Below are 11159 nucleotides of genomic sequence, written 5' to 3' on the forward strand. Positions count from 1 at the left end.
ACCATTGCTGTACACTCAGTGTTCTTCATTTTCTCAGTGGTGAAAAGCAGAAAGAGAAAGCCCATCAGCACCATGGGAAAAAAAATAAGGGGGAATAGAGAGAGATAAAGAGAGGCTAGACAAGATGCAGCTGTATTTATTACTGTCTTTCTTAATTCCTATTCTAACATCATGCCATCTGGACATTCAGAATCAAAATCAAAAGAGACCTGATAATCCTAATAGGAAAAAAGAAGAATCTTCATGAAGAAAGCAAACATCCAGAGGGATAATGTGTAGGCTCAGATAAACATGAACTGTGCTATGGAAATACGTGACAAAGGGAAAGGACTGAGGCATCTGTGGTTTCTGTTTATAATCAATTAGCTTCCTCTCTCCTGCCACAGTTTCAGAAAAGCAGCCGTTGGTTTAGCTGCTTAAACAGGGGGACTGTATTCCATGAATTATGCAAAAAGAAAATGACTATTCAAATAATGCCACCACTAAAAATATGAAGTTTGTATTTTTATCCTGAATCTCACCGAGAGAAAAAAATAAATGTAAAAGAATAGAAACACCCCATTTTCTGAACATTATTAGTCACAATTAAACGTTGGTTGATGAGAAATTCAACATGAGCTGGCAGTGTGTCCTTGCAGCCCAGAAGGCCAACTGTATCCTGGTTTGCATCAAGAGAAGTGTGACCAGCAGGGCGAGGGAGGTGATTGTGCCCCTCTACTCTGCTCTTATGAGACCTAGCGTGGAGTGTTGTGTTCGGTTCTGGAGCCCCCAAGAAGGACATGAAGTTATTGGATCAAGTCTATTTATTATGATTTCAAATCTGCTGTTCACCGTGTATGACCACATAGCATGTCCTCAGAAGGCACCAAACCACAGCATGATATGCCCATGAGCTGTGCTGCAGCAAGCTCTCTCCCCACATCACTGTGCACCGTGAGCCCAGACTGAAATCTGTGCTTAGTCCCTTAATTTTCTGTTTGGCACTTCACTGCACAACAAAATGAACTGCACCCTTAGAGACACAAGCACTTTTTTGCAGGTAGACTAATTAATTTTTAACAAGAACTGCCAAGAGGATCAAGTTCTGTGCATGTGGGAGCAAATGACCAGTTCTAGATACGTAGTAAACATGATCCTCAGAGTAGAACATTTATCTTCTGGTGATTAATTTGAGAATGTACATCTGTGATTAATGATAAACATTTTATTTTTAACTCGTAATCATAATATTTGGGAATCAGTCAATTTTTGCAGGACATTATTTAGCTTGCACGTATTACAGTTATTACTGAAGCTTTATGTTTATTCTGAAACTACAATGGACTTCACCTGCAAATATGTCAGAGTGCAACTAAGAACATCTGATAGAGATAATTATTTTTGAAATAGTTTCACTGGAAAGGAAATTAAATTCACTCTTGGGAGTGTGGTCTCTAATAGTGCTTCCTTTTCCTCTGAAATAATAGCATAAAATAAAACCATTCTGGGAAGTGTCAACAAAATCTTAATTTGATGTATAAGGGCTGAAAAGCCAAAGCCAGAGAAGGAGAATCATGGGACAAAAATTGTTTACACAGATGCTGGACTGTCTCCAAAACAGTTCTAAATCCTACCAGGGCTGAACAATGGGACTGAAACAAGGCATCAAAGAAGAAATAATATATGTTAACTTGCTCCCATCTGCTATCACACCATGTGGGATTTTTTCCCCTACAAGTACAAGTAGTCAATATAGTGTAAAGTTTTTCTGCTAATTGTGTAATCATGTAATCAGGGAAAGAGTCAAAAACAAAGTTTTTATCAGAGTTGGCCTGCGTTCCTGCTTTTATTTTTGTACAACATTTTCAGGTAGAATACAAGCAGTTGCTTCATAAAAGAATAAAGATGATTTTTTTTAATGTAAAATCTGCAGGTATTTCAGCTGGAGACTAACTCCTCCACAGCCAGCACCAGCACCAGGCTGACACCCTGAGCTAACCTGAAATGGAGAACTTTACTTTCATCTTCTGACTTGAAGAAGAGCTGCTTTGAATGAATCATAGAATCATAGAATCACAGAATGGCCTGAGTTGAAAAGGACCACAATGATCATCTAGTTTGCTAGACCTGCTACGTGCAGGGTCGCCAACCAGCAGACCAGGCTGCCCAGAGCCACATCCAGCCTGGCCTTGAATGCCTCCAGGGATGGGGCATCCACAACCTCCTTGGGCAGCCTGTTCCAGTGTGTCACCATCCTCTGTGTGAAAAACTTCCTCCTAATATCCAGTGTAGACCTCCCTTGTCTCAGTTTAAGGCCCCTTGTCCTATCACTAACCACCCTCGTAAACAGTCATTCCCTCTCCCTTCAAGTACTGGAAGGCCACAATGAGATCTCCCCAGAGCTTTCTCTTCTCCAAGCAGTGAACAACTTTATGATCAGTAAAATATATTGAACATAATACTATAAAGAAACAGGTAAGAGTTTATTGTTTATACTCACTAGAATATGCTAGACTTTTGGTTATAACCTGAAAGAAATTAGTACTTATTCAATGACTAATTTTCTTTTTGGATGTTTGTTTCACAGATAATACTGTTGAAGTCGTCACTGGCAGAGCAAAACTGTCTTCCTACACTTGACCTCCACACTTGAAAAAATAATCATTGCCTTTTTTTAGGAGAGCTGACAGCTAACAGTGGGACCATAACCTCAGAAAACTTAGATTTCCCATCACTTACTTTGTTTTGTTAAAAAAAACTTTGATCTGGAGTGCATACATATGGTAGGGAAGGGAGAGGAAAAGGGAAAGGCTAGTATTAATCATAGACAGTGCAGGCAGAGTAGGATGCCATTTTGAAATAAATCTTATAAACAAGCCATAACAGGGAAATCTTTAATTGTCTGAGAATTGTATAGAGCCAGTACCCTCAACTCAAAGCACTGGACTGCTCATTACTTTAAGCATTCTCTTTGAGCCATTTTACTTGCAGCTTCAGTTTGCAGATGTTTTTTTTTTGTACCTCCAAAATATTTTCAAAATCCCTCACTAATATGTCATGCCAAAACTCATCTCATTTCATAACTCTGTAGCATTACAATGCAGTTCTGGATGTATAATGCACAATTTATTCTTTGTTTCTTCTCAGAAGTCTTCTTTTTAGCTATCTTATGTGATGTAGTGAACTACATAGAGTTGTGCACATCTCAGGACATCTGGTTATTTAACATTCATGAGAATATCGTATTTACAAACTTTATAAAGAGTACAACTACTGGGTTGTACTATAACAAATAGAATTTGGAAATAAATCATATTTTTAAGTCTTGAGAAGCATAAATCCGGGATGGCAGTATGACAAAATTGTTGTAAATACGTAATCTAGTCTAATACAGATGGGTTGAATATATATATGGTAGTTCCGGGTCATAGTATGTTTACGTTGAAGTCACCAGCAATAGAGGCTGAAGCTAACTTCAGAATAAAGCAAACAAATATTTAAGCCTAAGTAGGGAAATTAGTTCTGAAGAATTCTAGTTTCCTGTTGATCTATGTCTTCCAGCTGCTCAGCTTTCATATCTGAAGTAACTTATGCGTGCTGAAAGAGTTTATAAATGTTTTTCTTCCATTTAATGTTAAACTGCGACTTCCGTGTGAAGACTTTCCATCATCGAGGCACTTTGATGGCCTATCCCCTTTATCAGGCCTCTTATTTTCATGACATCTGTAGATTTATTATTCTTGGGACCTCTAGCCTCTACTTCACATGTGGCCGAAATCAGAGGCAGGGAAACTCACACACATACACATACACAAGCCCTGTTTCCATAGGAAATCACTCTAAAAAGATAGTCTTCTGCCTTTTGTTTTACAAGAAATGATCTCACTGTAGTCAGAACGGATGTCCTATAAAAGACATTGCATGCTTTTTCCCATTCAAATGAAAGATAAACAGTTAACAGCACTGAGTATGAGAAGAGTAAACAAGGAGCAGTAAGCGATAGAGCAGTGACCACTGGGAAGTTTAATGGCCCACTCGAAGCAGCAGTATTCTGCTTCGTTTGGAAGGGAGGAATGGTTTTCAGATAGTCTCATAGAATCAAAGAATATCCCAAGTTGGAAGAGATCCATAACGATCATCAAGTCCAACTCCTGACTCCACACAGGACCACCCAAAAATCAGATGTCTGAGAGCATTGTCCAGATGCTTCTTAAAGCAAGCTCAGAGTTCATGACCACTTCCCTGAGGTCGTATCATACCACACCACAGTATGACAGAATCAGAGGGATGGAAGCGACGTCTGGAGACCAAGTCCAACCCCCCTGCCAAAGCAGGTTCCCTACAGTAGTTGGCACAGGAAGGAGCCCACATGAGTCCTGAACATCTCCAAGGAAAAAGACTCCACCACCTCCCGGGCAGCCTATTCCAATGCCCTGTCATATCATGCCATGGATTGTTGCATCTGTTTTCCTATCCCTATTTAGTCTATTTCTGATCATAAACTTAATAAGTTTCTCTTCATTTTTTTTTCTGTTTCTATGGCAAAATTCCCTTCCCTAGTAACAAATAGCCTTATTATATATAACAAATAAATTCTTATTGAAAATAATAAATATTCCAATGCTATGTTAGGAGTCATCTTCCCTCTTTGGTAGGATGAACATAGAGATTAGAACTTTCTTTTGTTAGGGTGAATTCAGTAATACAGTAGATACAGTAAGCAGCTAAAAAAGCCTAATAGACTTGAAGTTGGATTCTGCAATGGATTCTACAGTGACTGATGCTGCAAACTAGAAGCATACAATTACAGGATCCTCCAGACTTGAGAATTTGATAGAAATCTCCTCATTACTTGTCACTAAACAGTTTCAGACTTACAATATGCTTGTCTGGTATGACCAAACGTTATCTAAACCTTATAATTTAGTTCAATCTGACAACTCCTTGGAAGAAATGTAGTATGTAGTCTCCATTTCCCAAGCAGAATAAAATTAATATTCAAGACATTGATATTTCTGATATTTATTATGGTACTTTAAAGCATATGAACTCCATTTATAGATGTTTCAAGTCAGTTCAAAAAATAAAATGAGGCTTTAAGTTTTAGGCAGTATTTCAGCAGGTTTTGGTTAAGAGTTTTTAGAAAGTTACTGGACAGGAAATACGAATTTTGCTAGGAAAACAAAGAGCACACTCAAATTAAGGCCTCCTTGAAGCAAAGTACTTATGTGTTTACTTATGTTATCGTGTCTATTAGCTCACTAGTGTATATATTTTTTCAGATAAGAAATCTGTGGGTTTCAAACATGAAAAAAAAAAAAAAAAACAATCCCCGAAAATACATTCCTCTATCTAAAGGCCAACAAGGTTTATCTCTTATTTATACCAGTGCATTCAATTTACTTTGTAACGCTAAGATAGAAACAACTGCAGTGCCTGAACTTTGAATGTTTTTTTTCTATTTCAGATTTTATTACCTTAGCCATTAAAGATGAAAAGGCTGGTTAAAATTTAGTCCGCTATTAAAAGTTAATTGCATTATTTGCGTTATCTTGAAGGGAAGGCAATTTGCAGTAGAGCCTAAAACCAAACTGAGTTTTTATAAAACCCCACTTTAAAATTTTACTATAGCAACAACATTTGCACTTAATATATTTGAAAATTTTATTTAATAGCCTCATATGTTCAGAATAGTTACATAATAGTTACATCACGGCTTTTAAAAAGGATTGCACTCAGCTACTCAGTCCATTGAAATACTAGAAAACAGGGAAAAGGAAATCATGGAGTGTAGAGGAGCTCCGTCCACTGGACTGAGTTGTTTGTAGCAAGTTCCTACTGAATCTGAAGATGTTCTCATGCCTTCTGGTAGACTCTAACGCACTTGACACCATTCATGTCACATTCCTAGAAGACAAAGAAATGAATTCATTCGTTTGCCTTGCCTCAGTACAGAACGTAAGAAAAAAGGGCTGCAGCTCAGGATTTTTAGAGTTTTGTTTCAGGCTACTGACTGGCAGCACTCAAATCGGGCAGCAGGGCTGAACTCACCACCACCAACTGTCCATCCACAAGTTTCCGTGTGATTATGGTCTTCTTGCCATCCCATTCCTGCTCCTGGATCAATGACCCATCATCTTTTAAGCTGACAAGTGTCTGAAAAACAGAATCTAAGTGTTAATATTTTACCAACAGCATTTATTGAAGGCTGATGCTGCCCAACCTACTTTCTTCCAAAGGAAAAAATCCCACTCCATCTCAGTAATAATTTTGCCATTGAAATCCACAAAGCCAGGATATTCTCTTAATTTTTTATTGATCCTCTTCTTACATTAGCTGACTGTTCACTTCCTGCTCTGACACATTCCTGCATACAACAAACCTTTGACAGCATGCACAACTTCAATAACAAGAGCAGATGACATTCTCTGTTCATGTCTTTGTGAAAGGGCTTTGAGCTTTTGTGTAGCATTTATTCGATCTTGCAAAAATAGATGAATTGCCAGCATGTGGTTGAAGAGATGGGGAACAGTACATAGAGAGCACTCACACCAGCAGATAAAAGAGACATATTTGAGGGTTTCTTTGTGTTTAACTTCCTTTTGGGTTAATGTTCTCCCTACTCAGTGCAAAGAGATGCTTTTGTTGCCTTATGAAAGTGGAGTCTAGGGACTGACATTCACTTTTATGCCTGGTGTATAGTCCCTGCACACTGAGCTAATCTCTTGTTATGCAAATAGGAGAGGTTGAACAGTCAGGTCAGCTGCAGGGCTGCACTGCCACTGATTAAACATCAATGGGATTTTTTCCATAGGCTTCCAATAAAATGGCATTTGGTTTTAAAATGGATTTAAAGGTCTGTTAGTTTTACTAACACAATGCTTGTTTAACAAATTGAAGGCAACAGTACACAAGACAAGATTAGTTTCAGCATTTTCCCTCTTTGGAAATTGCTTGATCCAGAAAAAATCAATTGATTTCAATGATACTTATAGTGACAGCTGTTCATCAAATAAAAGCACTGTTAGCAAGGATGCCAAAGCTGACTTCTAAATACTGCCTTCATCCACAAAACACCCAAAGAACTGTGTTTATTCATCAGAAAGTCCAGAATACTGACCTGAGTTTTTCTGCCATCTAATGTGTTTTCCTCAAACTTCTCGCCGATCTTGAAACTGAACTGTGAAGTTTTGAAGGTGCTTTCTGTTTTCACAGTGATTGTATCCCCCTCCTTAATGATGTAAACATCTGGTTTCGCCATGCTTCCCATTTTTCTCATGGCCATACCCACACCTACAAGGCAAGAGGCACAGTGTCACAAAGTCAGTTAAACCCTAAGGCTTATGGCCACACAGGAATTCAAATACTTAATTCCCATTTAATTAGGAGCTCAAGTATGCTTGAGAATCAAAGCTTGAGAGTCCCAAAGAAATAGGATGTTTTAAATTATCCATTGATGGGGAAGGAAAAAAGCTTGTTTGCAAGGTTATTCCTTTGCTTCCTCAAAGAGCTACAGCTAAATCTGTGTTGAGCTTTAGAGGACTCACAAATGTCCTGAAACTCAGCACTGATTTTTTTCCAAACAGAAATAAGTATTAAACAGGAAAAGAAACACAAAAGCATCAACAAATATATATAAAAAATAATGTTCTGAATGCTTGGAACATTCTAAAGCATGGGTGTCCAACCTTTTGGCGTGCCTAGACTGCACTGAGTGAAAAGAAATCATCTTGGACAGCATATAAAACATATAGTTAATGTATATAAGTAACAAAACATTTTTTCTATTTTTTATTAAAACATAAAAAGGAGGGAAACAAGACCATAAAACAAGCGGATTGAGCATGTATGGTCTATAGAATTAATTGACAGGTGAATCCACTTGCACATCTATTTCAACGTAAAAGGCAGTCTTCAATCATGCTGTACACAATTGCAAATGTGCAGTTTTTAATAAAATGTCAGCTCTGATTTCCTGTCTCCAAAATACTGGCTTCTGAATGAGAATGCTCCTGTTACATGAAATACTGCTCACAGGCAACTTGCAGGCAAGACTTTTGGAAATGACTGGAAATTCAACACATTATGAGTATCAACTGGAGACTTGTAGTCCTCAAAACGCTCCAGCACCTAAAAGATTCCCCGTCTCAGCCTGTGTGTGTGCTTTGCTTGAGTCTTTTTGATCTGAAGGATGAAGATAAAAATAAGAGGATATTCAAGCAACAAACTGGACTCCATTGAATGGGAAAGTACAGATCTGCACCAAGTGCTGATAAGCAACCAAATGGATCAAGAAGTGCCACCAAGTGGGTGCATAGTTAAAAGTGCTGTTGTGTCCAGCTCAGCCCCATGCTGCAGTGCACAGGATGCTTGGGTCAGGGCTGAGTCCATGAAACAAAGATTACGGTTTCCTTAGGAGGTGCAAATTTAAGAACGAAACTTCCAGCCATTGCTTCTCCAAAATCAGACAAGATTCCAGCAGTGAGCCATAAGCAAGACCCTGCAGAGCACAAGCTGGTCCTCTTGCGTTCGGGTGTTCTGGTGAAACTGCAAGGTACTGTCAAGATGACCCCCCCCATCCCTTTGCTGTTGTCCAGTCCATGGTGAGTTACAGATCAGCTACATCTTGAAATCCAGCTACAGAGGTGGGCAGTTATTCTTTCCATGCAGCAAGCAGTGAAATGCAAACGTTCTTATCCTGGGAATTGTCTTCTACACTGACTGAGCAGAATCTGCAGAATCACAGCACATCTCAGCTGGATCACGGGCAGAGCAGTCAGCAATCTGCCCGAATTGCAGTTGTAACAAAGAAAAGCGACCGGCTTAAGATTGCGATCTAGAAGCAAGCTGACTGCTCGCTGCCTACACACAGGAGCTCTGTGAGTCACCCCACTACATTTCTACTGTGAAGCTGCAGCTCCTGCTTAGCACCCCGGCATCCTTAAACACAGCTGAGTGGATCCCAGCTCAAATGTCTGAATCTCCTCCATCACAGTCTTCCGAGAGGCTCAGCCCAAAAGGTTTTCTCAGCTCACACCTACCACACACCGACAGGCATCACAAATGTGATCACAGCCGCCATCTCTTGCACACCGTAACTGTAGCGATGCCTTTTGTATTTTACAAGAAGAACGCCTGACCTAAATTCCTTCCTCTTCTCCTCCAAAGAGGCTCAAAGCAAAACCTCCCCCTTCTTGAAAAAGCATCCCAGCCTTCAGCACTGAATAAACGCAGAGAACAACAGCTTCTAAGTACACAGCCACTGCAACGTCTATCACCTGTCAGCTGGGATGCTCACAGGGATGCAGGAAACTGCTCTCGATTCAGCACCGGCGTGCTGCAGAACGTACAGCAGCCCGGGGCTGCGGACAGCGCGCCGTGCGCTGTGCGCGTATAGCAGCCCGCGGAGCGCAGCCAGCCCCGGGCACCACGTGCAGCTGATTCGCTTTGGGTCGCACCCGCCCGGCTAGAGGCGGCCCGCTTCCGCGCTCTGCCCGGCTCCGGGCGGCGCCACCTCGGCCCGCGGCCCCGCATCCCCCGCGCCGAGCCGGCCCCGCTCCGTCCGCGGCACCGCGCCAGGCAGTAATCCGGGCTCGGCAGCCGGCGGGAGGGGGAGCGGCGGGGATGTGCCTGCGGGCACCGGCACCTGCCAGCGGTGCGAAAGAAATAAGGAAAAGAAGAATTTTAAGACGAGATTTCCCACATTGTCCGACGAGGAGGAGGTGGCCGTGCCGGGATCGGAACGCGGAGCCCGCGATGCCGCACCCCGGAGCCGCCGCGGATTCCCCCCGCGGACCTTGGACAGAGCCTCGGCGGCAGCTCCGGGCCGAACCGCGGGGTGCCGGGCTCCCTGCCCGAGGCGGACAGCCCCCGTCTCCTTACCCAGCTCCTTCATGTACTCCTCAAAGCCCTCGCTGGAGACCAGGCACCATTTGCCTAAAAACGCGTCGATGGCCATGGTGATGGCGGCGGCTGTAGCGGCGTACCCGGGGACGCTGGGAGGCAGAAGGACGGACAGCAGTGGGGCCGCAGCCTCCTTTATAGCGGGGCCGGGGACATGTGCCGCCGGGGAGAGCCAATGGGGCTCCCGCCGCGCCCCGGCCCCTTCCCCGCCGAGCCCCCGCCCGCTGAGTCCCGCCCGCGGCGGCGGCGGCAAGAGCGGGCACGTAGTGCTGCCCTTCTTCCTCCTCCTCCTGCAGCCACACGCACACACACACGCACACGCACGCACCTCCCTGCCCTCACACCCGCAGTCCCACAGCCCGGGTACCAGCAACCCCCGGGCACGGGGGGGGGGGGGGGGGGGTGGGCACTGCTGGGGATGTCTCAGCCTTCACGCTTCTTCGGATGAAGAAGAAAAATCCACCCGGCGCCTCCTGCTGCAAATGGATCCAAAAGTGGCTGCTGGGATTTGGGCTGCAAGGAGGCTTTGGAATTCTGGAGCGCTGGATCCTAAACTGCACCATTTGTTACAAATCATAGTAATGGTGGTGCTATTTTTATGGATATTTCAGGTAGGACAGAACATGGGGCACGGAGACAGAGCAATAAATCATAGACTCAGGATGTCCCAAGTTGGAAGAGCTCCATTACAGACATCAAATCCAATTCCTGGCTCCAAACAAGGTCACCCAAAAATCAGACCATAAATACTCAGCATTCCAAAACTGCTTATTGGCCCTTCCCATCAAGCCCCCATATCGCTTGCCACGTCACATCATATCACACTGCAGCAGTGTGGGGCTCACTGCAGATCCAGCATACCTGTTACCCACACACATCAATGGGCAGCAAACACAATTTATCTAAGCACAGAATTTACACATATGCTTATCACAGAATCGTAGAATCACAGAATACCCTGAGTTGGAAGGGACCTGTAACGACCATTGAGTTCAACTCCTGGCTCCACACAGGACCACCCAAAATTCAAACCATGATTGCTGTAGATAGGAAGAAAACAAAGCATTTGTGCAACCTCATGCTTTAGCACAGGGAAAATGCGGATTTGATCTTAGTGCATCTGCAGTACCCTAATTCCTACTTCTGACAGGAAAGCACTGCAGTTGCCATTGCTGCAAACTGGCACCATCATGTAACATCCATAAAGTTACTTGCTCTGTGAGGCCAATCTTCTGTCAGATTCTGTCAGTGCACTGGGAGACCTACTGTCGTATTTT

At 42.8% G+C, this 11159-nt stretch overlaps 1 protein-coding gene across 1 annotated transcript; it reads right to left on the reverse strand.

Moving 5' to 3' along the window:
• Window positions 1-5281: 5281 nt before the first annotated feature.
• LOC125690369 (fatty acid-binding protein 5) lies at window positions 5282-10069 on the reverse strand. Its single transcript, XM_048938621.1, has 4 exons — window positions 9862-10069; window positions 7100-7272; window positions 6031-6135; window positions 5282-5886 (listed from the first exon to the last, which is right to left on the reverse strand). The coding sequence occupies exons 1-4, from the start codon at window positions 9935-9937 to the stop codon at window positions 5836-5838; spliced, it is 405 nt and encodes a 134-aa protein (XP_048794578.1). The 5' UTR covers window positions 9938-10069; the 3' UTR covers window positions 5282-5835.
• Between the last annotated feature and the right edge of the window lie 1090 nt (window positions 10070-11159).

This window comes from Lagopus muta, chromosome 3 (assembly GCF_023343835.1).
Source record: "Lagopus muta isolate bLagMut1 chromosome 3, bLagMut1 primary, whole genome shotgun sequence".
In the NCBI taxonomy this organism is placed as follows: Eukaryota; Metazoa; Chordata; class Aves; order Galliformes; family Phasianidae; genus Lagopus; species Lagopus muta.

Excerpts from the sequence above, each read along its gene's own strand:
- LOC125690369 (XM_048938621.1), bottom strand. The coding sequence starts at position 9,937 with ATGGCCATCGACGCGTTTTTAGGCAAATGGTGCCTGGTCTCCAGCGAG. Across the intron at positions 6,136-7,099 it reads TAGATGGCAGAAAAACTCAG|ACACTTGTCAGCTTAAAAGA; the intron begins GTCAGTATTCTG and ends TCTGTTTTTCAG. Across the intron at positions 5,887-6,030 it reads TGGATGGACAGTTGGTGGTG|GAATGTGACATGAATGGTGT; the intron begins GTGAGTTCAGCC and ends TTTGTCTTCTAG.